The following is a 21,655-nucleotide window of genomic DNA, read 5'->3' on the forward strand; positions in this document are numbered from 1 at the left end:
TTCCACAAGTGACTTTAAGGCAGCACTCACCCAAAAATTAAAGGTCTGCCATCATTTACTCACCCATTTTATTTTTTTTTACCAAACCTATTAAGTGAAAGCCAGTGGGGTTCAGTGTCATTTTTGGACCCCACTAACTGTATTATCTGGACAAAAAGAGTTAAAAACTTACAAATTTTTTTTTTTTTATACAAATAAATGATATATGGTATATATATGTATTACAGAGAATAAGAAGTCATTTGGGTTTAGATGTAGAATGACACAAGCATTAATAAATAACAACAGGATTTCACTTTTTAGGTGAACAGTTTCTTTTTATATTGTCCTTAGGAGATGAAATGAAACAAAGAATGGAAAAACTCTGTATCTCTTCTTTATATCAATAAATGGTGTGAATTTGAAAAGCTAGAGGGTCAACAGAGTAAAAGCAGTTATGAGTTTCTGAATGTTTTGCATGAGATAAAATAGACACCTCAAAATGATTCCGAGCCATATTTTCAGCCTGTTAAACAGACCAAACTGAGAGAGCGCTTGATACAAAACTGTTGCTTCTTTCAAAATGATCACAGAATGAATCATCCATTTAAAATTGTTCCAATTTGTCACTACTGGTCTGCACTGAAAAAAAAAGTTTATCTGAAATCATTTTCATTCCAGTCAAATTGCAGAAGATTTCAGTTGTTAAAACCATATTTTTTTAATGCATAATTTCAAATTAGCCAACATGACGTTGATGTACCATCGAGGTGAATATGAAATTTATTGCCATCAACATAAAACAAATCAGTGCAAACTCGCTCCAAATTATGCTGCCCAGTAAACGCACCACCAGAAACCCTAGGAGTTTTAATATACTGTAAATATAAAAAAAAATTGTAACAGTATATTAGCATGCAGACCAGCTGAGAAAGAAAACACCACTACAGGATCTGCACAATAAAAAAAGGAATCATACAAGGTGTTTTGTCAGTCTACGGATCTTCTGAACATGGATTGTGTCTGCTGAAGGCACATTTTAACACGTAAGGTGCACTGGCGATCATTTCTTTACACTGAAACTCATATTTGTATCATATACAGGGAAAACAGTCAAATCAAGTGCCCTTCTCTTAGAAGCCATTAAAATGAAAACTTACAGCATACATTCACAGGTACTAAAAAATACAATAAAAAAAAAAAAAAAACCGCCATGATGATGAAAGTGAAACACGCTTCAAGACAGACCATATGCATATAAATAAATAATCTGTTTGCTTTTTTCAATGCTTGGAGAACCCCTTTCCTTTCACAGTTGTCGTAGATCTTGCATTGCAGACCAAAGTTAACCACAATGAACGTGTGCCTTAAAAGATACAAAGACAATGTTATTTGGTAATTTCAAAAGAACACAATGCATTCCTCTTACAATAATAAAAAAAGAATAAATGAATCATTGAAAGGGTGAATAAAAGATCATGAAATATGCATGTGATGTGCCTAAAAAGACAACAATTTGCTAAAGTGCAAACCAGAAGTAACTGATCCCACACATACTGTAAGCAAACACCTCAAAATACCGCTCATAATACTGATTTAAATAATAACGAGTCATTTTTTTCTTCTTTTAAAACAGAGAAGCAGACTGCTACACTGACAGAATAAATGTACACAGGAACCATCAGCCAACACTTTCCACCACCTAAAAAAAAAGCGGTGTGAAGAACAGAGCGCAGGGGTGCTTTTCTTTCGGAGGTTCAGTTCGAGGCGTTCTGATCCCTCCGAACAAAGCTCGCACACAATCCACCAAGTGATGAAGCACTGGAGTCCCGTCCCGTCCCGTGCATGAAGCTGAAGGACGGTGGAGAGGAGCAGGCAGACTGGTCCCTCTGCTACGAGGAAACAGTCACAGGATTCAGCGAGCCGTTACGGCTGTAGAATCTAGAGAACGCCTCTTCCAGCACAGTAGTGAGACGTGGCTGATCCCCCTTGACAGAGCCAGAAAAGAGAAAAGTTGTTTCAAACAAAGTGGCACCAGGAACTGAAGGAAAAATAAAATAAAACTTTATCCTTAACAGGAAACTTAAAAGGGCTGCAGCAAAGCTCAACTGAAATCTCAGGCAGATCAAATAGAATTGGAATTGATATAAAATCAAACAAATAATGCAAACAAAAGGAACAACAGCAAAGAAAGTAAATGTAAAAAGATGAATTAACTATTGTGCAGTGCAGGTATTAGAGGCAGAAAGAGAAGAAAAGGGGAAAATGCTGGAGTTACACAGATGGTACAGCAACATTTCTTACAAAAGTGCCAAAATAGATGACATTACCAATGGGATGAACAGAATTCCTTGATTATAGTCAAGAAAGAGCACGGACTTCTCATTACGACTGGGGCGGGGGGACTTTAAATGAAGAAAACTGGCTGTGAACAGCATCAAATCGTTTTAATGGTACTACCTAACAAAAGCCATGGCAGTGCAGATGGAAAAGCTGCCGTATAGTGCCAAGCTCTATTGTGGTATTCTCTGTGAGAGGTCTGGCCCTGGTTTGTGCATTAATAGAGAAAATTTCATGTCGGTTTTTGGGTAAATCTGATCCATGGACTCTACTCTGTTCTTTCGATTAGCTCACACTGTTTGTCCTTGCTCCTTTCTTGCTCTTCCAAGAATCAGCCAAAGCAGTTCCAAGCATTTCCTCAAGCAACTGGATTATTGATTGGAAACATTTTATTATGAATGCTGGCACTAATGCTTTGTGCATTTGAACTTGGTGACAAATGTTTAAAAAAAAAAAAAAGTACAGAACTTTAGTGATCTCAACAATCCTAAATAAACACAGTAACCATGCCAACAATGAAACTGGGGGGGGGGGGGGGTCGCTTGATTGATATAATCTATTTTCATACTCCTTTATCTTTAAATCTGCCCTGTGACAGATGAGTCCAGCTCAATTCTATTCAAATTCATAATCTAAGAGAATTTCAGTCAATGATGACATTAAACTCAGTTTGGGTTCTGTAACGTTTTTATTGTTTTGGAAAAAAGTTTTTTGTATGCAATTATTGATCAAAAGTACAGTACAGTATGAAAACGTTTCAATTTAGCTTTTTATTTGAATATAATTTTAAACTGATTTCTGAAGCATCATGTAAAAATATTCTCATAAGCTGATTTGGTGCTCAAAAAACATTTCTTCTTATTACTGTTGAAAACAGTTGTACCCTTTAGTATTATTGTGGTGATATGAAACATGATACTTTTTTATGAATAGAAAGAAAGGAAAGTATTTTCTTTCAAAAAAGAATGATAATGTATATTAAATCTTGAGTGGAACATCTTACCTCACTAATGAAGCCAAGCTGGACCAGTTCCACAGCCAACTCGTGTACATTCTCATCTAAAACACACAGAGAACACCATTCTTACGTTTCAGCAATGCTCCATTGTTGCAATAAGTCAACATGCTGCTGGTGGAAAAGTGTCATATGAAAAAAAAAAAAAAAAAAAAGGTGCACTTTTCTATATTTCTGAATCTGCACGTTTACGTAACACAATTGTTTTATAATTCACAAATAAGAACCGAAACAAAAACATTAGACCAGAAACATATTACGCAGGTACACAAATTTGGTTGAATGCACATGGTCATTGTAAATTGCTTGTTTGCATTCATGTGGTGGTACAAATATCTGTGTTGGATTAAACCGGATGTGAATTCAGCCATAAACATGTTAACAGTTGAATAAACTCTGCAAGCTTCTTGATTCTGAGCAACTTGACTTGAAAGACAAAACCGTCTGTGCTGATGCCCATTATAGCTGCGTCTCTTGGAGCTGAGAATGCAAGGCATCCTTGTGCTTGATTCTGACACATTACAGAACACACCGGCATGTGAAATCAAGCTGTGTAGCTAGAAGCGTTTACATGCTTGTGTAGAGTGTGTTTGGGGCCTGATGAAGTACTCACTTGGTGCCAAATCACAACTCAAGTGTCGGTTCAGTTTATCTTCCAGTTTTAGCAGTAAGGTCAGCTATTAAAAGAGCAGAGAGGAGTTATAAACACAGAATTATCATCGAACTTCAACGTCATTACAGCAATAAACAGTAAATATCCTTACATGATGTTTTGCTCCTTCCTCCACAGGCTCGATGTTGCACTGCATTTGTACAACCTTAAAGGAGAACGATTATCTTTAACACAAACATATGTTGCTAAATGACTGCAATTCCTGTTGACTTTGACTGTGACCACTCATCACCATTTGTCTGAGAGGGAAGCAGCAATACGCCACACAGAGACAGTCTGATCTACAGCGGTGTCTTAAATCAGCCCATTTCTCACCTTCCTGGTCTCCAGCTCTGCAGGCTCAGGCGTAGGTGTTTTGACAGAGGGTGGCACAATGGGGGACTTGACAGCCTCTTGCTGAGGCTGCTGTGGGCAGGGCATGCCGAAGGCAGTCATTGGATAGATCCCATTCCTACATAACGAGAAATTTGATATTACATTTATGCTAGTTTGAACATTGTGACTGCTGTCTTAACATTTGAATCTAACTAATTTTTTTTTGATTAGATGATTAATAATATAGATTATTAGATGATTATAATTTTTTAGCTCACCTCACATCTTCAAGAAACTTGTCAAGCTCCAAAGCAGGAAACTGTGAAAGTCTGATGGGAAAAGAGACATGATTCATTTAAGTGGAATGACAGCTTATTTGAATCCTAAAAAAAAGAACAAGGCACAAATGAATCACATAAGGAGACTAACTTTAGTTGGACCTCTTTCCTTTCCAATATGACCTGGTTGGGGTCCATATTCTTGGTAATTTCCTCTAATGCATTTTCAGGGATCATGTCTAGAAGCCAAAGGGAAAATGGTTTCAATGGGTTTAGTTTCATTGTATTCCATCCATTAAGCTGACATGAACTGAAATGTCTGAATGATGATGAGATTAGCTCATGACTCACGCTGGTGACTGACGATACAGTGTGCAGCCAATAGTTTCAAAAGAGGCACTTCAAACAGAGCTTGATGGAAAAGCAGCTCTCTGGCTGTGGGCCTCTTACTGGGGTCCACCTCTAGACACTTCTGAATAAACTCCTAAAACACACACACACACACACACACACACACACAGAGAGAGAGAGAGAGAAACATGACACTTCACATCACGATAAGATTATTATGCTGAAAAGTTGATTGGCTTTTACAGACCGTAACCAGTGGGGGATGTGGTGAACAAATAACAGTTACCATATTAAACCATAATTTCTTAAAGGGAGGGGAAAAAAATAAATATCCAATAACTTTATTAAAAAAAAAGTGCATGGAATTTTTTTTGGGTGGGGGGGGGGATTCCAACCATTTCAGGTGGTCAGGTTTTGTGTTTTAGTGGTACTCTATGCATAAGCTGCACAATTTTTTTTTATAGCGATTAGGGGTGCGCGATAAATATCGTCCGATAATTAATGCGCATCTCGTCAGTAAAGCCGGTTCTCTAATCAGCGGTAAATTCCATCAGGTGCGTGATTTCACACAGAGCAGCTGTTACTACACAGAGCCGTTGTTAACTGACTAGCTGCGCAAATAAATTGAATTTTTTTTAAATAGAGAAGTAGTTATTTTACATTGTATAATATTTCACAATATTACTATTTTTACTGTATCTTTGATCAAATAAATGCAGCCTTGCCGAGCAAAAGAGACCCATTTCAAAAATTCTAAAATCTTACTGGACCCATTTAAACAGTAGGGCATCTTTGAATGGAAATAATTTAGGTCCTGAAAATCAATACTCACTCTCTGCAGTGGGTCCTCCAGAGACTGGATGGCACTATTAATGGCTTCTTGTGAAACATATGAGGACTCTCCGTTACTTTGGATTTCCAGCACAGCCATCTAAAACAGTGGGAGAAAACTTGAATCACTTGCTCTGGTCAGTCTGATACCATGATGAATGATCCTCAACAACACTCACCTCTAAGGTGCACATTCCAAAGGAATAGATGTCCACAGCTGTAGTGACACTGGCAACAGCTGAAGTGGATGTTAGAAAAGGACAAATTGTACAAGGTAATTTTTTATGTAACAAGCACACTGAAACAAGACTGTAGAATGAGTTTTAACACCTAGTTTTACCTCCATACTCTGGTGCAAAGAAGTGCAAACTCTTCTGTTCCTCCCGACATGTTTTAACATGGTTATTAATGGTGTCTGGGGCCACTACAGAAAAAAAAAAACACAGAAACATCAGCAAAAATAATAAAATGTGTAACATTTAAACAGTCACACTCAATGTACTTTAGCCCACCTGAGCCGATTTTAATGAGTCCATTGTGCTGTATGAAAATGGTGTCACAGGTCAGGTTCCCGTGGATAATGGCAGGTTCACATGAATGCAGATAGCTGAAGGAAGAATGGTGAGAAATGTGAGTGTAACAGGAGCTCTCCACAAGACTTATAGTGGAAACAAAACATAAAGAAATGGGCAGCTATAACAGTTGCAGATAACATTCCAGGTGCCAACGAGGAATTTTCTTCAGAATTCCAGTTAAATCTCCACATTACTGTAAATATTGGAAGTATTTGAACACAAAAAAAAAAATAGAAAGAGAAATACACACACCTTAAGGCAGATAATATCTGAGTGCACCAGCGTTTCCATGCCTAGAAGAGTCCCAGAAACAGTTAATGGCATCTGAGAAGACAGGTCTGCATTTGATACTATATAACAGCAGGTTATTTTATTGATGCCAACTAATACTACAGTCAGTGAAACAAGTCAATTAAGACAAAAGATATGTATTAGTCTGCAATGCATAATGTTTAAACAGCTCTTTCGTCTATTTGTCCGAACAGACAAAGAGCAGCAATCTTACCTTTTCATTCATGGTCTTGTGATTCTTCTTTGTCTTCTTTAGAAACTGCTTCAGGCTTCCAGAAGACATGTACTCTGTGATGAAAATAACCTGAAGGCGGTGACCCAAAAAAATAATATTAAAAATCAAACTCCAAAAATGGGACATGTTTAATATTTTTTTTGATGCGTTTCATACCCTGGCTCTGTTCTCCTTCACATCTGCCCAGTACTTGTGAAACTTTACAATATTTAAATGTTCCAGCTGGATGAGGTTATCAAACACCGCTTTCACTTTTTCCTGAGAAATATAAAAAGAAAAGTAGATTAATTTAACCTCGAGGCAGATGTTTGACAGAAATACGTAACACAACGTTCGATTTTTAGAGGAACAGGATATTATAATAAAATATAGAACTTTAACTTTATTATTTTATTATGCAAGAAACAAAATAATTTAAACCATCAAGGGAAAAACTAGTCACATGTGCTTATGGGAAATGCAATCCACAATGTAGACAGCAAAGCCTGTCAAAACGCAACTTCTAAAATGACTTCTTGAATTCCAGGATGAGTGTCTGCCAAGCAGAGCGGAGCGCAGTATTTGGACGGGCCAAACAGATGGCTCTCCACGAATCTATGCCAGGCATAAATGAATTGGGTTTGATTAAAAACGCTTACAGGCAATGACAGAGTGAAGTATGCAATATTAAAAAGAGCAGAATTACCTTTTAAATATTTCAACACTTAAGAGATAAAAACCCATCACCACAGAATGCTTTTCTAACAATTCTTTTCATAAGTAGCTGAAAGCTCAGAACGATAATGCGGTTTCTATAAAGGCTTGGCAGCAAACAGGACCGACTACTTTATGCATGTTCCTTATAAAAGTTTTTTTTAAATAAATCTCAGCAAAGCAGACAATTTGATCAAAAACAGAGTAAAGAGTGTAACATACTAAATTAAAATACATGTACGCTTTTATCCAATGCGACTTACATTGCATTCAGGCTAACATTTTTTACCTAACATGTGTTCCCTGGGAATCGAACCCACAACCTTGCGCTGCTAACGCAATGCTCTACCACTTGAGCCACAGGAACATACTAAAACATTACAGTTTATGTAAACTTCATCTGGAACAACTTTCCATCACAGTGACATTATTTAGGCTATGCCAGCTATTAGATAATGTTAAAACAGATATGAAGATATGTTTATGCATACTTCCATTCTGATGCACAAAATCAAGTCATACTCCACATTTCTTCCTTGTTGAATACCATTTAAGTTTCAGCCATTATTTCAGAAGTCAGTATACTTCACAACTACTCACATCACCGCAAATCTTTCCCATAGAAACAAAGCTGGCACACAGTTAGTAGTTTCACCTCTTGGAGTTTGAAGTTCTTTCGTTCAGAAAACATGACCTCATTCCACACCACCTCCACACCTTCCTCCGTGTCCATGGCAAGATAAGCATTGTCGATACCTGGCACGTTGCGCTGGTTAACCTGTCAAAAATGAAAATGAGTCTTCATCTAGAAGAGGAGAACATTATCAGTGAATAATGGCTTAAATTTTGGTCCATTATTTTCACAAAGCTGCTGATAAGACTTGGAATGTACCTCTTCTCTCCGTTTCTGCCAACGTCCACAGGGGCTTTCCTCCAGAATCTCAGATTCATCTTCGCTCTCCTCCTCCTCATCCTCAGTTGGAGGCGGTGCCGGCTGTGTTACGGTGGACACCGGAGGAGACACAGATGAAACCCCCTGGCCGGTTGGTGGCGAGGCTGTGGACTCAGACTTCGTGTCCATAGTGGATGCAGGGGCAGGTGTGGTGCTCTGCTTTCCTTCTTCTGACATCTCACAGACTGAAAACTGACAATGCTGTCCTGAACGGCCACAGGAAAAGAAATCTGGCTGACTCACACCTCAAGGGCAGGAGGCAGAGCTGTAAAATAGTATAAACTGTTAAATATTGCCTTTAACACTAGTTACATTGTCACAGCTTCAAATATTAATTCAGTCAAGATTTTGAATGAGCCCAAATCTTAAACGAAAGGGAACCAGCAAAACACATTCACTGAAACACTAAGAAAAAAAGACCTACAAATGAAGGATAAATCTAAACAGCAGAAACTGAACTGTATCAGCTCTTAAACTGTCAATTTAGTGTCACGGTGTCAGTTTTACGTAAAACTAAGATCATTAGACCTCCAAAACTGTACAAGACCGTAACAATCGCTGAGGCATGAGCAGACACGCTGCTTTAGTTGTGTTTACATCGTTTCTCTCTCCTCACAGTCGTGTCCTCAATTCAACCAAGGCCTCGGTTTATGCTCAAGCATTCAAACAGACTACAGCAGACTATCCCACCTCACTGATAAAAAACAAACAAACAAACAAAAACAACACAACATACTTGTGTCTGTCCTGTGATGAGCGGCGTCGCCAGCTCGCCGGAAGCAGTTAGCGTTAGTCGGCGGCAGCTGCTGGAGACACGGAGGAGGAAAATCCTCGGACGATAAAAAAAAAAGATAAATTCCTCAAACAATATGAGTCCGTGTATGGGGTGTAGCTGTCGAGGGGAGAGTTAGTGGTCCATAGAAAGTCCAGGACCTGAAATGACTGTTCAATTTCCCCTTTGCCGACTCGCGAGTGAGAAGCTATCAGCTCAGCTCCGCGGCCTCCGCGATTATATCCGAGAAATAGTCTTCCTTGGACAATAGGGTAAATGTTAAATAAAATAAGCAAAACATAAAAACTTGCCGGCTATTAAAGTCAGCATAAACAGAAAGACAAATATTACTGGTTGTCAGATTTGATGCGTTTGGTCAGATAGCCGCGGATGCTAACGTTACACTCCCGGATATTCGCGTTCTTCACTAAAGAACGATTGGATTCTCCCGTAGCACTTACATATCACGACACAGATGGACTCAAGTTGAATAAACACCGATATCCCTGAAAAAGTTACAGGTAAATGGCGACAGCTCCGCGTTTTGAGGTGCGCTGTTGCTTATTCCTGTATGAACTGCTCTGTTGTTTTTTAAGCGAGTGTAAATCCGGACCAAAGGAACACAGCGCCATCTACTGGATGACGTCTTTCGCATGCCTTCACGGCTCATGATTTAACCCCTCGATGTCCGAGAGGGAGAAATTAACACACATTTATTCGTTCATCCTTTGTATATGAATTCAGTAGTTAACATGTATAGAGAGATTATTATGTATGATGAATTTATATATTATATAAAATGTATTATATGACATGTTTGCCCCATTTGAGCTTACCTTACATAGACAAATGATAAGAGTGTACAAAAGAAGATTTTGTCACATTTATGTATTTGCATTTGTACGAACCACTTGTCTTCTGTAGAGTTGTGTGTTATGTATGTATGGATTTACAGAGAGACTCCGACCTACAGAGCAAGGGGAGTTCTGGTTCGCTGCTTCTACGAGACCATCAGGCTTCCAGAAAGTCTCAAACAGTCTATTGCACTTCATTTAATAGTCATAAGTGGAAGCCAGTCCCTCTGATAATTTTTTTTCACTCAAGGAATTCAACACATTAAAAAACAGAAAGCTGCTGGGTTTGAAAATTCTTCATAGTAAGTTCATTCATCTCTATGCTATTGACAATTGCTTTTTTTTTCCAATGACATTTTGTAAGCAAAAAATGTCCAGTCTACTTTGTCATTGTATAGCTATATATGAAACACAGCTCACATAGACAGCATGATAATGCACGGCCCCATGTTGCAAGGATCTGTACACAATTCCTGGAAGCTGAAAACATCCCACTTCTTGCATGGCTAGCATCACTGGACATGTCACCCATTGAGCATGTTTGGGTTGCTCTGGATTGGCGTATACGACAGCGTGTATCCAGCAACTTTGTACAGCCATTGAAGAGGAGTGGATCAACATTCCACAGGCCACAATCAACAACCTATTTTCAACTAAAAATACTTCAACAAAGTATTTTTTGTTGAAGTACAATGTCATTTTGACTATAATAATGTACCAAATCTAACTTGTATACATTTTACAGTAATATAAAAAAACTCAACACCCAGCTGTATGACATTATTTGCATGCGATATGTCAACGAACACATGGAGCTGGATTTCAACAGCTACATTAGTTGCTTGTGCAAATTGAGGAAATGTTCAGTAAGTGTCAAGGTCTTTTCTGTTCAGACATATTCTTCTTCTAAAATAACAAAGCTCATTAAGGCATTACAACTAAGACTGTGAGATGCGAGTTTGTAGCGATTGGATACTTGTAGTAAAAAAAAAAAAAATATTCTACAAGGGCATTCAGAGCCTTTAATAAGAATGGAGATGGCATTATTAAGCTCAATGTTTTTGAGGTAAGTGGCATTTTTTTTCCCTTAATTTGTTTATTGAATATTAACAGAAAAAAGATTACAAGCGTCATAAATTTTAGTCATATTTGGATTATTGTTTGTACATATATGGTCATTGATTATGAACTACGGAATAGATCATGACAGCTCATTTAGGTCTTGTAAAACGCATATGTGGTCGACTATCCCTTTAAGGTGACAGAATGTTGTCATATTAAAAGTGTCATGCCAAAAATGACAACCATTTGAAGCCATCCTTGAAAAATGTGTGTGCTGCTGTGCAACTGTAAATAATTCAACTAAATAAAGTGTTCAACTTCGAACTGTGGTATTCCAGTTGTCACCACTGCCATGATTTGCAGAGCATAAACAAACAGCACAAAATAGTACAATAAATGTGTCATGACTGCAAGCAATGGACAAACATATGATTAACTTTGAGTATAAACAAAGCTTCTTGTGCTGGAGTAGCAAGAACACAAATAATAAAAACAAGTAAAACAACCAATTATTTTGAACATTTTAAAATATTATTTAGATTCCTGTGAATAAAACAGCTATAAACCTCTGAGAGCAAGTATGAATGAATATGTCAGTATGATGTCTTTTAAGCAACATATCCAACTGATGCTTTTTTGAAAGTCTTTTAACTGACATGTTTCTTCAGATAGATGAAAGCTTTGCTGGACTCTCTAACATCTCCTTTCATGCCTTTGTAGCTTGACATAATAACTCAAATAATTTTGACAGAAATACCATTATCATGCCAGAATCAGAGCAGATTTTCTTTGTGAATTATTCTAAATCTATCTGATCAAATTACTGCATAATCCAATGTGAACTGCCATAAACCTACTATAAAACTACGGCAAAACTCTGTTATAATGTTGCGGTTATGAGCTTAGCAATGCAGTCTATGCTCTCAGATGAGATACATGCTTACAGAGGTCAGTTTTGTGCACTGAGAGGTAGGTGTAGCATCAGATACTTCTGGGAGTGGGTCTTGTGGTTCAGCTGTTCTGTGAGGCTCAGTGGGTTGCAGAGGAAGGTTCGCACGGCTCTCAGGAGGCATTTAACCCCTCCTGCTGATCACCGGGATCTGTCAAAACATTTCAAGCATTATCACATGTACAATATCAGATATTAATCTTTTTTAAATAAAACAATAACATTTTCCTAATTAGGGATACTTTGTTTTTGGGAATACTTAAAAAGGAAAGGATGTGATGTGTGGCCAAGTATGGTGTCCCATACTTGGAATTTGTGCTCTGCATTTAACACAGGAGTACTGAACAAACTAGCACACACACACCGTGAACACACACCCATGGCTGCATTTTTGGGTTCAGTGCCTTGCTCAAGGGTGAATATCCAGTGCTCTCTCCACCCTCAATACCATGACTGAGGTGAGGCCCAGTCGTGGTTTTGAGGGTGGAGAGAGCGCTGGATATTCACTCCCCCTACCTACAATCCATACCGGACCCGAAGCTTGAACCCGCAACCTTCAGGTTACAGGTCCGACCTTCTAACCATTAGACCACGGCAGTGGGTGTGTCAAAGAGCTCTTACTCTTCATATCCTGCAGAATCTTTATGCGCTTTGCCCTGAGCGAGGCCATCTCTGAGGTAACCTGACAACAGAGAAATTTATATTGTTTAAAAATAATTCTATGATTGTAATCGTTGTGCAATTTACAGTATAATTAATATTCAATTGCATTAGTATATATATATATATATTATACAGCATTATACATTTTAAGAGGTTAACTGTAGTACAAAATGGCTACAGAAAAGAAACTTTGGGGAAAAATGTCTTGGTAAGACAAAGAGCAAATCTGCTAGTTAGAAACGTCATCAAGGACATTAAAGACATTGTGGAAAACCATAATATGGTTTAGGCTCAAAAAGAAATTGTAGGCTACTAAAATATTGAAGTATGAAAAGAGGTTGCAATGCAGATTAATGGAACAGCCACGTACCTCTTGTTTAACAGACAGTAGATGCTGCACTTCTGTGTATGCGTTGTGCAGCGTGGAATACGCCTGGAACAGCTGCTCACCTACATTCTCCAAAGAGCTGATCAACTCCTCTTCATCCAAAGACAGCGATATCAACTTATTCACTTTCCCTGAGAATCATATACAAACAGATGAACATCATGACATGTACTGTTACTGGACGAGACACTGTCGAATGATCATTTACAACTGATTGAGGTTTAACCCTTGTGGATTGTTCAAATTCACTACCCATTCGAGTTGTTCGGGATGAAAACATCCACTCAATTAAACTGCTGTAAAAATGTATCAGATTCATATTTTTTTTTCAATTTTTTCAAAATTTACATTTTTTTTATTTTTCCCAAAATATGGGTCAAAATAAGATTTGTCACCAAAAATCATTCCATTAGCTCAAACACAGAGAAAGTTGTGGCCAAAATAAGACTCAACTTTACCCCCTAGTGGACGAAAACGTCCCCAACAACGCACAAGGGTTAACATCTATTAAATAATTCATGACTAATTTGTGTTATGTGAAACAATTTTTTTTGACAATGTACTTACTCACCTAATAACATCTAAAATACAAAATCCACATGTGCATTTTCTTTCATTTAAATAAGAAATGTTAATGAAAGCTGTAATAAAATTGAATACGCACTTTTTTTGGATATTTTGTTGTTTGTCTTAGGATTCAGATTATGTGAAACATCCTGTAAAAATAAAATGAATAAAACTCTAAGACACATCTCTGTGAATTCCAGATACTTCTATTAGATACAACTTCACTCTAAAACTCTTATACTTGTTTTTTTCGCTTGGTTTTCTGGACATTGCAGGAGATGGCTTCAAAGCTGCTGGGATGCTGCAGTGATGTTTCTGCTTGTTCTGTGTCACACTCATTGGATTTGTTTTTCTTAAAAGGCACAGTATGAGGCTGAACCTTTTCAGTGATCTCGGAGTCATTTTCTGATGTCTGGCTTTCAAACATCTCAACCAGTAAAGATTCAGGCGGAAGAGGATCTACATATGGCTCTTGTCCAATCATGCCTTCTCTAGGGGGAAAATGATGTTAAGGTTTAAATGTTAGAGACAACTGTACACTATCAGAAGACTATGAAATAATGAGTCTCAAGAATTAAAGCAAATAAAATAATTTGAAATTCAGAATTTATTCACCTGGTCATGCTCTGCTCTCTTTGTGGTGTTGATCGGTTTACTTTCAACATAGACTTTTTGGATTGAGGAGGATGAGGAACAGCAGCCTCATTCCCAGTTGCTGCCTTCCGTGCTAAACAAACTCCACCTGTTGCTATCATGTTGGGTATGTTTGCCTCCATTCTCATTTGGACCATACCAGGGGCACATATAGGCTCAGCAGTAGTACCATCATCAGTTTCTTGAGTCACATCGTTCGCACAAACATCTGTACCTTTTTCATCAGGGTTGGGACGAGTTCCATGAGCAGACATTTCTTGAGGAATACTTTCTGATGGTCTCTCAAGACAAGGACTTTTCAAGACAACTGGCCAATTTGATCTGTCCGTATTAAGTATGCTCTCTTCTCTCTGTGTATGCATGTTTGGGTTATGCTGGATAGATGCTGGATGGTCATCTAGATTTTCCCAAAAAGAGAATAGGCATGATGGTGGCAACTGGTCAGTTGTGAACTCATTCGCCATGAAGGGTATTGTACAATGCACGTTCTCAGCTGTGATTTCTGGCTGATTGTACCTCCATGTCTTGTACCTTTGTGCTTCTAGCCTCTTCGCAATTTTCTCTTCTCTTTCCATTAATCTGACAAGAAAGAAACAACAAGTCTAACAGCAAACGTCTAATGCAATAAACCAAATAACTGACAAACGCAAATGCATGAGAATCATTCAGCCATTCAAAGATGTATAATTAAACATATAGCCACATGAAGTAGCTGACAAACTTACTTTTGTTGATTTCTTTGGGCACAAAGGTCTTTAAGCTCATTAAATTCAACACTGTAGTCCACTGTATTTTCCCCAAGTTTTCTATTCTCAATGAATTGCAGTAGCTTCTGTTTGTGATTTTTGGTGCGAATATGCTTCTTAAACGCTGAAATTCCCATCACAGATATTGCGCAGGCCCAACACTTATGCTCCTGTTCACTGCAAGAAGAAAAGCATATATTATTTTTGCCAATGCATTAATAAAGATGAAGTTCACCCAGTAATCATTGAGCCTTTTTTTCCATGGAACTCAAAAGCAATTATTAAAGCAACATGGCTCTATTTTTAAAAATGTGCTCATTTTCCAACTCCCCTGTAGTTAAACAGTTGAGTTTGACTGTTTTCGAATCCATTCAGCTGATCTCGGTGTCTGGTGGTAGCACTTTTAGCTTAGCTTAGATAAATGAATCTGATTACACAGTTAGCATCTCACTCAAAAATTACCATAGTTTAGAAAATTTTCCTATTTAAAACTTGACCCTTCTTTAGTTACATTGTGTACTAAGACCAACGGAATGAAAAGTTGTGATTTTCTAGGCCGATTTGGCTAGGAACTATACTCTCATTCTGGCGTAATAATAAAGGAACTTTGCTGTCATACTATGGGTGCAGCAGGTGCAGTCATATTACACAGTGCCTGAAAATCATAATATCATTGCGAAAACGTTAAGACACAACTAATTAACTCTAGGGGAGTTGGAAAATGAACCTTTTTTAAAAACAATAGTGGTTTGTTCCTTTAAGCAAAATGTCTAAGCTGCTATCATGGCTAATTTTGGAGCTTCACCAAGGCTGCATTTATTTGATCAAAAATCATTCTAATATGCTGAATAAGAAACATTTCTTATTATCAATGCTGAAAAAAAGATTCTTTAGGATTCTTTGATGAATAGAAAGTTTAAAAGAACACCATTTATTTTAAAATATAAAGTCTTTATTGTCCATTATTAAATGAGTAAATGATGAAATATTTTTTAATTTCTGTGTGAACTTTCTTTTAAAGCAGGGCATGACAACACTTTTTAGTACCATACCTGCCCTTCATTTGCTCAACTGCCACATGGTGGACCATGCTGTGCATATGTTCGTCCCTCTCCTGTTACAACAAAGGCAAAGTTAATTATAAAAAAATAGATCTAATATATATCCATAGCCATAAAGTGCCTAAAAATCACAGCCTAAAACTACTCTATCGCATTTAATTTGTGAATGCAAACACCAATGAGTTAAAGGTCCTGCATTACACCATGAACAAAATTTTCTTTTTGTCTTTCTTACAGATAATATGATTTTAATTCCCTGAAAAATTATAAAGCTGAATATTTTAGACTCCATCCAACATTGTTATTCTCATAGGGAAGGTAGTACTCTCCTACCATTTTCTTTACCATTTATGCTTTGATTTACTCCACCAACTCAACTTCTACCATTACTCTAGCAAAACACAAAATTACTGACCTGTTTAGGGAAACCGTTAAGGCTGACAAAACACCTTTCCAATTTTTTTCTTTCTCTAAAAGGTAAAAGAAAACAAAAAAAAATTATTCTATATATATATATGTATATATATATATATATATATATATATATATATATATATATATATATATATATATGTATATATATATATATATATATATATATATATATATATATATATATATATATATATATATATATATATATATATATATACATATATATATGTATATATATATATATATATATATGTATATATATATATATATATATATGTATATATATATATATATATATATATACAGTACAGACCAAAAGTTTGGACACACCTTCTCATTCAAAGAGTTTTCTTTATTTTCATGACTATGAAAATTGTAGAGTCACACTGAAGGCATCACAACTATGATTTAACACGTGGAATTATATACATAACAAAAAAAGTGTGAAACAACTGAAAATGTCATATTGTAGGTTCTTCAAAGTAGCCACCTTTTGCTTTGATTACTTTGCTTTGAAGGTGACTACCTTTTGAAGATCATCAAGAGAAAGCCAAGAGTGTGCAAAGCAGTAATCAAAGCAAAAGGTGGCTACTGTGAAGAACCTAGAACATGACATATTTTCAGTTGTTTCACACTTTTTTGTTATGTATATAATTCCACATGTGTTAATTCATAGTTTTGATGCCTTCATTGTGAATCTATAATTTTCATAGTCATGAAAATAAAGAAAACTCTTTGAATGAGAAGGTGTGTCCAAACTTTTGTCCAAACAACATGTTATTATCTAATTATTCTAAATAAAATATTGAGCATACAGTCGTGGCCAAAAGTTATGAGAATTACATAAATATTAGTTTTCAAAAAGTTTGCTGCTAAACTGCTTTTAGATCTTTGTTTCAGTTGTTTCTGTGATGTACTGAAATATAATTACAAGCACTTCATACGTTTCAAAGGCTTTTATCAACAATTACATGACATTTATGCAAAGAGTCAGTATTTGCAGTGTTGGCCCTTCTTTTTCAAGATCTCTGCAATTCGACTGGGCATGCTCTCAATCAACTTCTGGGCCAAATCCTGACTGATAGCAACCCATTCTTTCATAATCACTTCTTGGAGTTTGTCAGAATTAGTGGGTTTTTGTTTGTCCACCCGCCTCTTGAGGATTGACCACAAGTTCTCAATGGGATTAAGATCTGGGGAGTTTCCAGGCCATGGACCCAAAATTTCAACATTCTGGTCCCCGAGCCACTTAGTTATCACTTTTGCCTTATGGCACGGTGCACTATCGTGCTGGAAAATGCATTGTTCTTCACCAAACTGTTGTTGGATTGTTGGAAGAAGTTGCTGTTGGAGGGTGTTTTGGTACCATTCTTTATTCATGGCTGTGTTTTTGGGCAGAATTGTGAGTGAGCCCACTCCCTTGGATGAGAAGCAACCCTACACATGAATGGTGTCAGGATGCTTTACTGTTGGCATGACACAGGACTGATGGTAGCGCTCACCTTTTCTTCTCCGGACAAGCCTTTTTCCAGATGCCCCAAACAATCGGAAAGGGGCTTCATCGGAGAATATGACTTTGCCCCAGTCCTCAGCAGTCCATTCACTATACTTTCTGCAGAAGATCAATCTGTCCCTGATGGTTTTTGTGGAGAGAAGTGGCTTCTTTGCTGCCCTTCTTGACACCAGGCCATCTTCCAAAAGTCTTTGCCTCACTGTGTGTGCAGATGCGCTCACACCTCCCTGCTGCCATTCCTGAGCAAGCTCTGCACTGGTGGCACTCCGATCCCGCAGCTGAATCCTCTTTAGGAGACGATCCTGGCGCTTGCTGGACTTTCTTGGACGCCCTGAAGCCTTCTATACAAGAATTGAACCTCTTTCCTTGAAGTTCTTGATGATCCTATAAATTGTTGATTTAGGTGCAATCTTAGTAGCCACAATATCCTTGCCTGTGAAGCCATTTTTATGCAACGCAATAATGGCTGCACGCGTTTCTTTGCAGGTCACCATGGTTAACAATGGAAGAACAATGATTTCAAGCATCACCCTCCTTTTAACATGTCAAGTCTGCCATTCTAACCAAATCAGCATGAGATAATGATCTCCAGCCTTGTGCTCGTCAACATTCTCACCTGAGTTAACAAGACGATTACTGAAATGATCTCAGCAGGTCCTTTAATGACAGCAATGAAATGCAGTGGAAAATTTTTTTTGGGATTAAGTTAATTTTCATGGCAAAGAAGGACTATGCAATTCATCTGATCACTCTTCATAACATTCTGGAGTATATGCAAATTGCTATTATAAAAACTGAAGTAGCAACTTTTCCAATTTCCAATATTTATGTAATACTCAAAACTTTTGGCCACGACTGTACTCGTTTAAACAGCAATTTATCCACTCAAATTTATATTATTAATAATAAAAGAGATAGATGTATTTAATGTATAAGATTAACTTACTTGTTTTGCTGTCTTAGATCATAAATGGCTTTTGATTCATTATCAGTCAGGTTAATATTGTAGTTCACTTGAAGAGGTTCTCCTTTATTTCTTTTACAACGGAGTTTAAACAGACGCTGTTTGTGCGTACAGGTGGCAATATGCTCCTCGTAACGCTCTAGTCCCATCACAGATACATCACATGCCCAACACGTATGCAGCTGATCACTGCAACAACAACAGTGCTTATTTCATATTACTTCATATAGCTGAGAAAGACTAAACAAAATTGTTCTGTGTAATTCCATACCTGCCCTTGATCTTCTCAATTGCTTCATGGTGGAAATAAGAATGCATATGCATATCCACTACCTGTAAAAAAAATATATGCACATCTTATCACTGAGAGGCGTAAATGCAAAATAAATGTGCACATCATTGTTTTAACCAATGTCTTCATTCTGAATTAGCAATATACAAAAATATATTGATGACTCATCCTGCACTCACTAGTGTTGTCCAATCAAATATTATCTACAATGTCCCGCCCAATAGTATCACTTGCAACAGACTAGAAAATACCAAATAACGTGTGTTTGACTTGCAGATCTGTCTTTTTCGCTATGAAATAAAAATCTAAAATTTTAAAAGGGGCGTATCCTTCGATTTATCCCGCACAAAAAATAGGCTAACACATTTATTGTGGTTTTTAATGAAAGCCACAAAACTAACCTAAAGTGGTAATAAAATGTTTCAGGATGCAACAGAGAACAACAAATCATCAGACAAAACTGTTTCAAATAGAAGTGAGTAAATCAACAAACCTTTAGTCCGTACGTTTTTCCGCAGATAAAACATCTAGTGCAAAAGATGGTGTTGGTTTTCTTTCTCTTTTTGCTCATCGTCGTTTTGTTTCTTAACGTGACCTTAAATGAAAGAAATCCGGCCGGACTGCACGGACACAATATTTTAAGTCAAAGTCAAAGTCACCTTTATTTATATAGCGCTTTAAACAAAATACATTGCGTCAAAGCAACTGAACAACATTCATTAGGAAAACAGTGTCAATAATGAAAAAATGATAGTTAAAGGCAGTTCATTATTGAATTCAGTTATGTCATCTCTGTTCAATTAAATAGTGTCAGTGCATTTATTTGCAATCAAGTCAACGATATTGCTGTAGATGAAGTGTCCCCAACTAAGCAAGCCAGAGGCGACAGCGGCAAGGAACCGAAACTCCATCGGTGACAGAATGGAAAAAAAAACCTTGGGAGAAACCAGGCTCAGTTGGGGGGCCAGTTCTCCTCTGACCAGACAAAACCAGTAGTTCAATTCCAGGCTGCAGCAAAGTCAGATTGTGCAGAAGAATCATCTATTTCCTGTGGTCTTGTCCTGGTGCTCCTTTGAGACAAGGTCTTTACAGGGGATCTGTATCTGGGGCTCTAGTTGTCCTGGTCTCCGCTGTCTTTCAGGGCAGTAGAGGTCCTTTCTAGGTGCTGATCCACCATCTGGTCTGGATACGTACTGGATCCGGGTGACTGCAGTGACCCTCTGATCTGGACACAGACTGGATCTGGTGGCCACGGTGACCTCGGAACAAAAGAGAAACAGACAAATATCAGCGTAGATGCCATTCTTCTAATGATGTAGCAAGTACATAGGGTGTTATGGGAAGTGTTTCCGGTTCCGGTTTACCTAATTAATGCAGCCTAAAAATCCTTTAACGGATTTGGATAATAAAAGCATATTAGTATGTTATGTGTATGCCAGGTTAAAGAGATGGGTCTTTAATCTAGATTTAAACTGCAAGAGTGTGTCTGCCTCCCGAACAATGTTAGGTAGGTTATTCCAGAGTTTAGGCGCCAAATAGGAAAAAGATCTGCCGCCCGCAGTTGATTTTGATATTCTAGGTATTATCAAATTGCCTGAGTTTTGAGAACGTAGCGGACGTAGAGGATTATAATGTAAAAGGAGCTCATTCAAATACTGAGGTGCTAAACCATTCAGGGCTTTATAGGTAATAAGCAATATTTTAAAATCTATACGATGCTTGATAGGGAGCCAGTGCAGTGTTGACAGGACCGGGCTAATATGGTCATACTTCCTGGTTCTAGTAAGAACTCTTGCTGTTGCATTTTGGACTAGCTGTAGTTTGTTTACTAAGCGTGCAGAACAACCACCCAATAAAGCATTACAATAATCTAACCTTGAGGTCATAAAAGCATGGATTAACATTTCTGCATTTGACATTGAGAGTATAGGCCGTAATTTAGATATATTTTTGGAATGGAAAAATGCAGTTTTACAAATGCTAGAAACGTGGCTTTCTAAGGAAAGATTGCGATCAAGTAGCACACCTAGGTTCCTAACTGATGACGAAGAATTGACAGAGCAACCATCAAGTCTTAGACAGTGTTCTAGGTTATTACAAGCGGAGTTTTTAGGTCCTATAATTAACACCTATGTTTTTTCAGAATTTAGCAGTAAGAAATTACTTGTCATCCAGTTTTTTATATCGACTAAGCAATCCATTAGTTT

General features: G+C 37.4%; 2 protein-coding genes across 3 annotated transcripts; both read right to left on the reverse strand.

Annotated features, from left to right (window-relative positions):
* Positions 1-732: 732 nt before the first annotated feature.
* LOC132092474 (nuclear receptor-binding protein-like) lies at positions 733-8,811 on the reverse strand. Of its 2 annotated transcripts, XM_059498718.1 has the most exons (17): positions 8,469-8,811; positions 8,232-8,354; positions 7,040-7,141; positions 6,863-6,952; positions 6,610-6,650; positions 6,295-6,389; positions 6,123-6,206; positions 5,962-6,020; positions 5,784-5,882; positions 4,952-5,084; positions 4,752-4,839; positions 4,601-4,651; positions 4,323-4,458; positions 4,099-4,152; positions 3,948-4,011; positions 3,323-3,378; positions 733-1,967 (listed from the first exon to the last, which is right to left on the reverse strand). In XM_059498718.1, exons 1-17 carry the CDS (start codon positions 8,703-8,705, stop codon positions 1,872-1,874), a joined length of 1,608 nt encoding a protein of 535 aa, XP_059354701.1. In that variant the 5' UTR covers positions 8,706-8,811; the 3' UTR covers positions 733-1,871. The 2 variants fall into 2 exon arrangements, 1 of the variants encoding a protein (XP_059354701.1); XR_009422228.1 differs by lacking the exons at positions 733-1,967; positions 3,323-3,378 and having other exon boundaries at positions 4,240-4,458.
* A 2,430-nt stretch (positions 8,812-11,241) lies between these two features.
* Positions 11,242-20,086, reverse strand: LOC132092475 (uncharacterized). Its single transcript, XM_059498719.1, has 12 exons — positions 19,942-20,086; positions 19,428-19,489; positions 19,139-19,345; positions 16,660-16,714; positions 16,236-16,297; positions 15,163-15,360; positions 14,399-15,016; positions 14,025-14,274; positions 13,881-13,932; positions 13,199-13,347; positions 12,787-12,847; positions 11,242-12,316 (listed from the first exon to the last, which is right to left on the reverse strand). Exons 1-12 carry the CDS (start codon positions 20,017-20,019, stop codon positions 12,279-12,281), a joined length of 1,830 nt encoding a protein of 609 aa, XP_059354702.1. The 5' UTR covers positions 20,020-20,086; the 3' UTR covers positions 11,242-12,278.
* Positions 20,087-21,655: the final 1,569 nt, after the last annotated feature.

This window comes from Carassius carassius, chromosome 18, assembly GCF_963082965.1.
Source record: "Carassius carassius chromosome 18, fCarCar2.1, whole genome shotgun sequence".
NCBI lineage: Eukaryota > Metazoa > Chordata > Actinopteri > Cypriniformes > Cyprinidae > Carassius > Carassius carassius.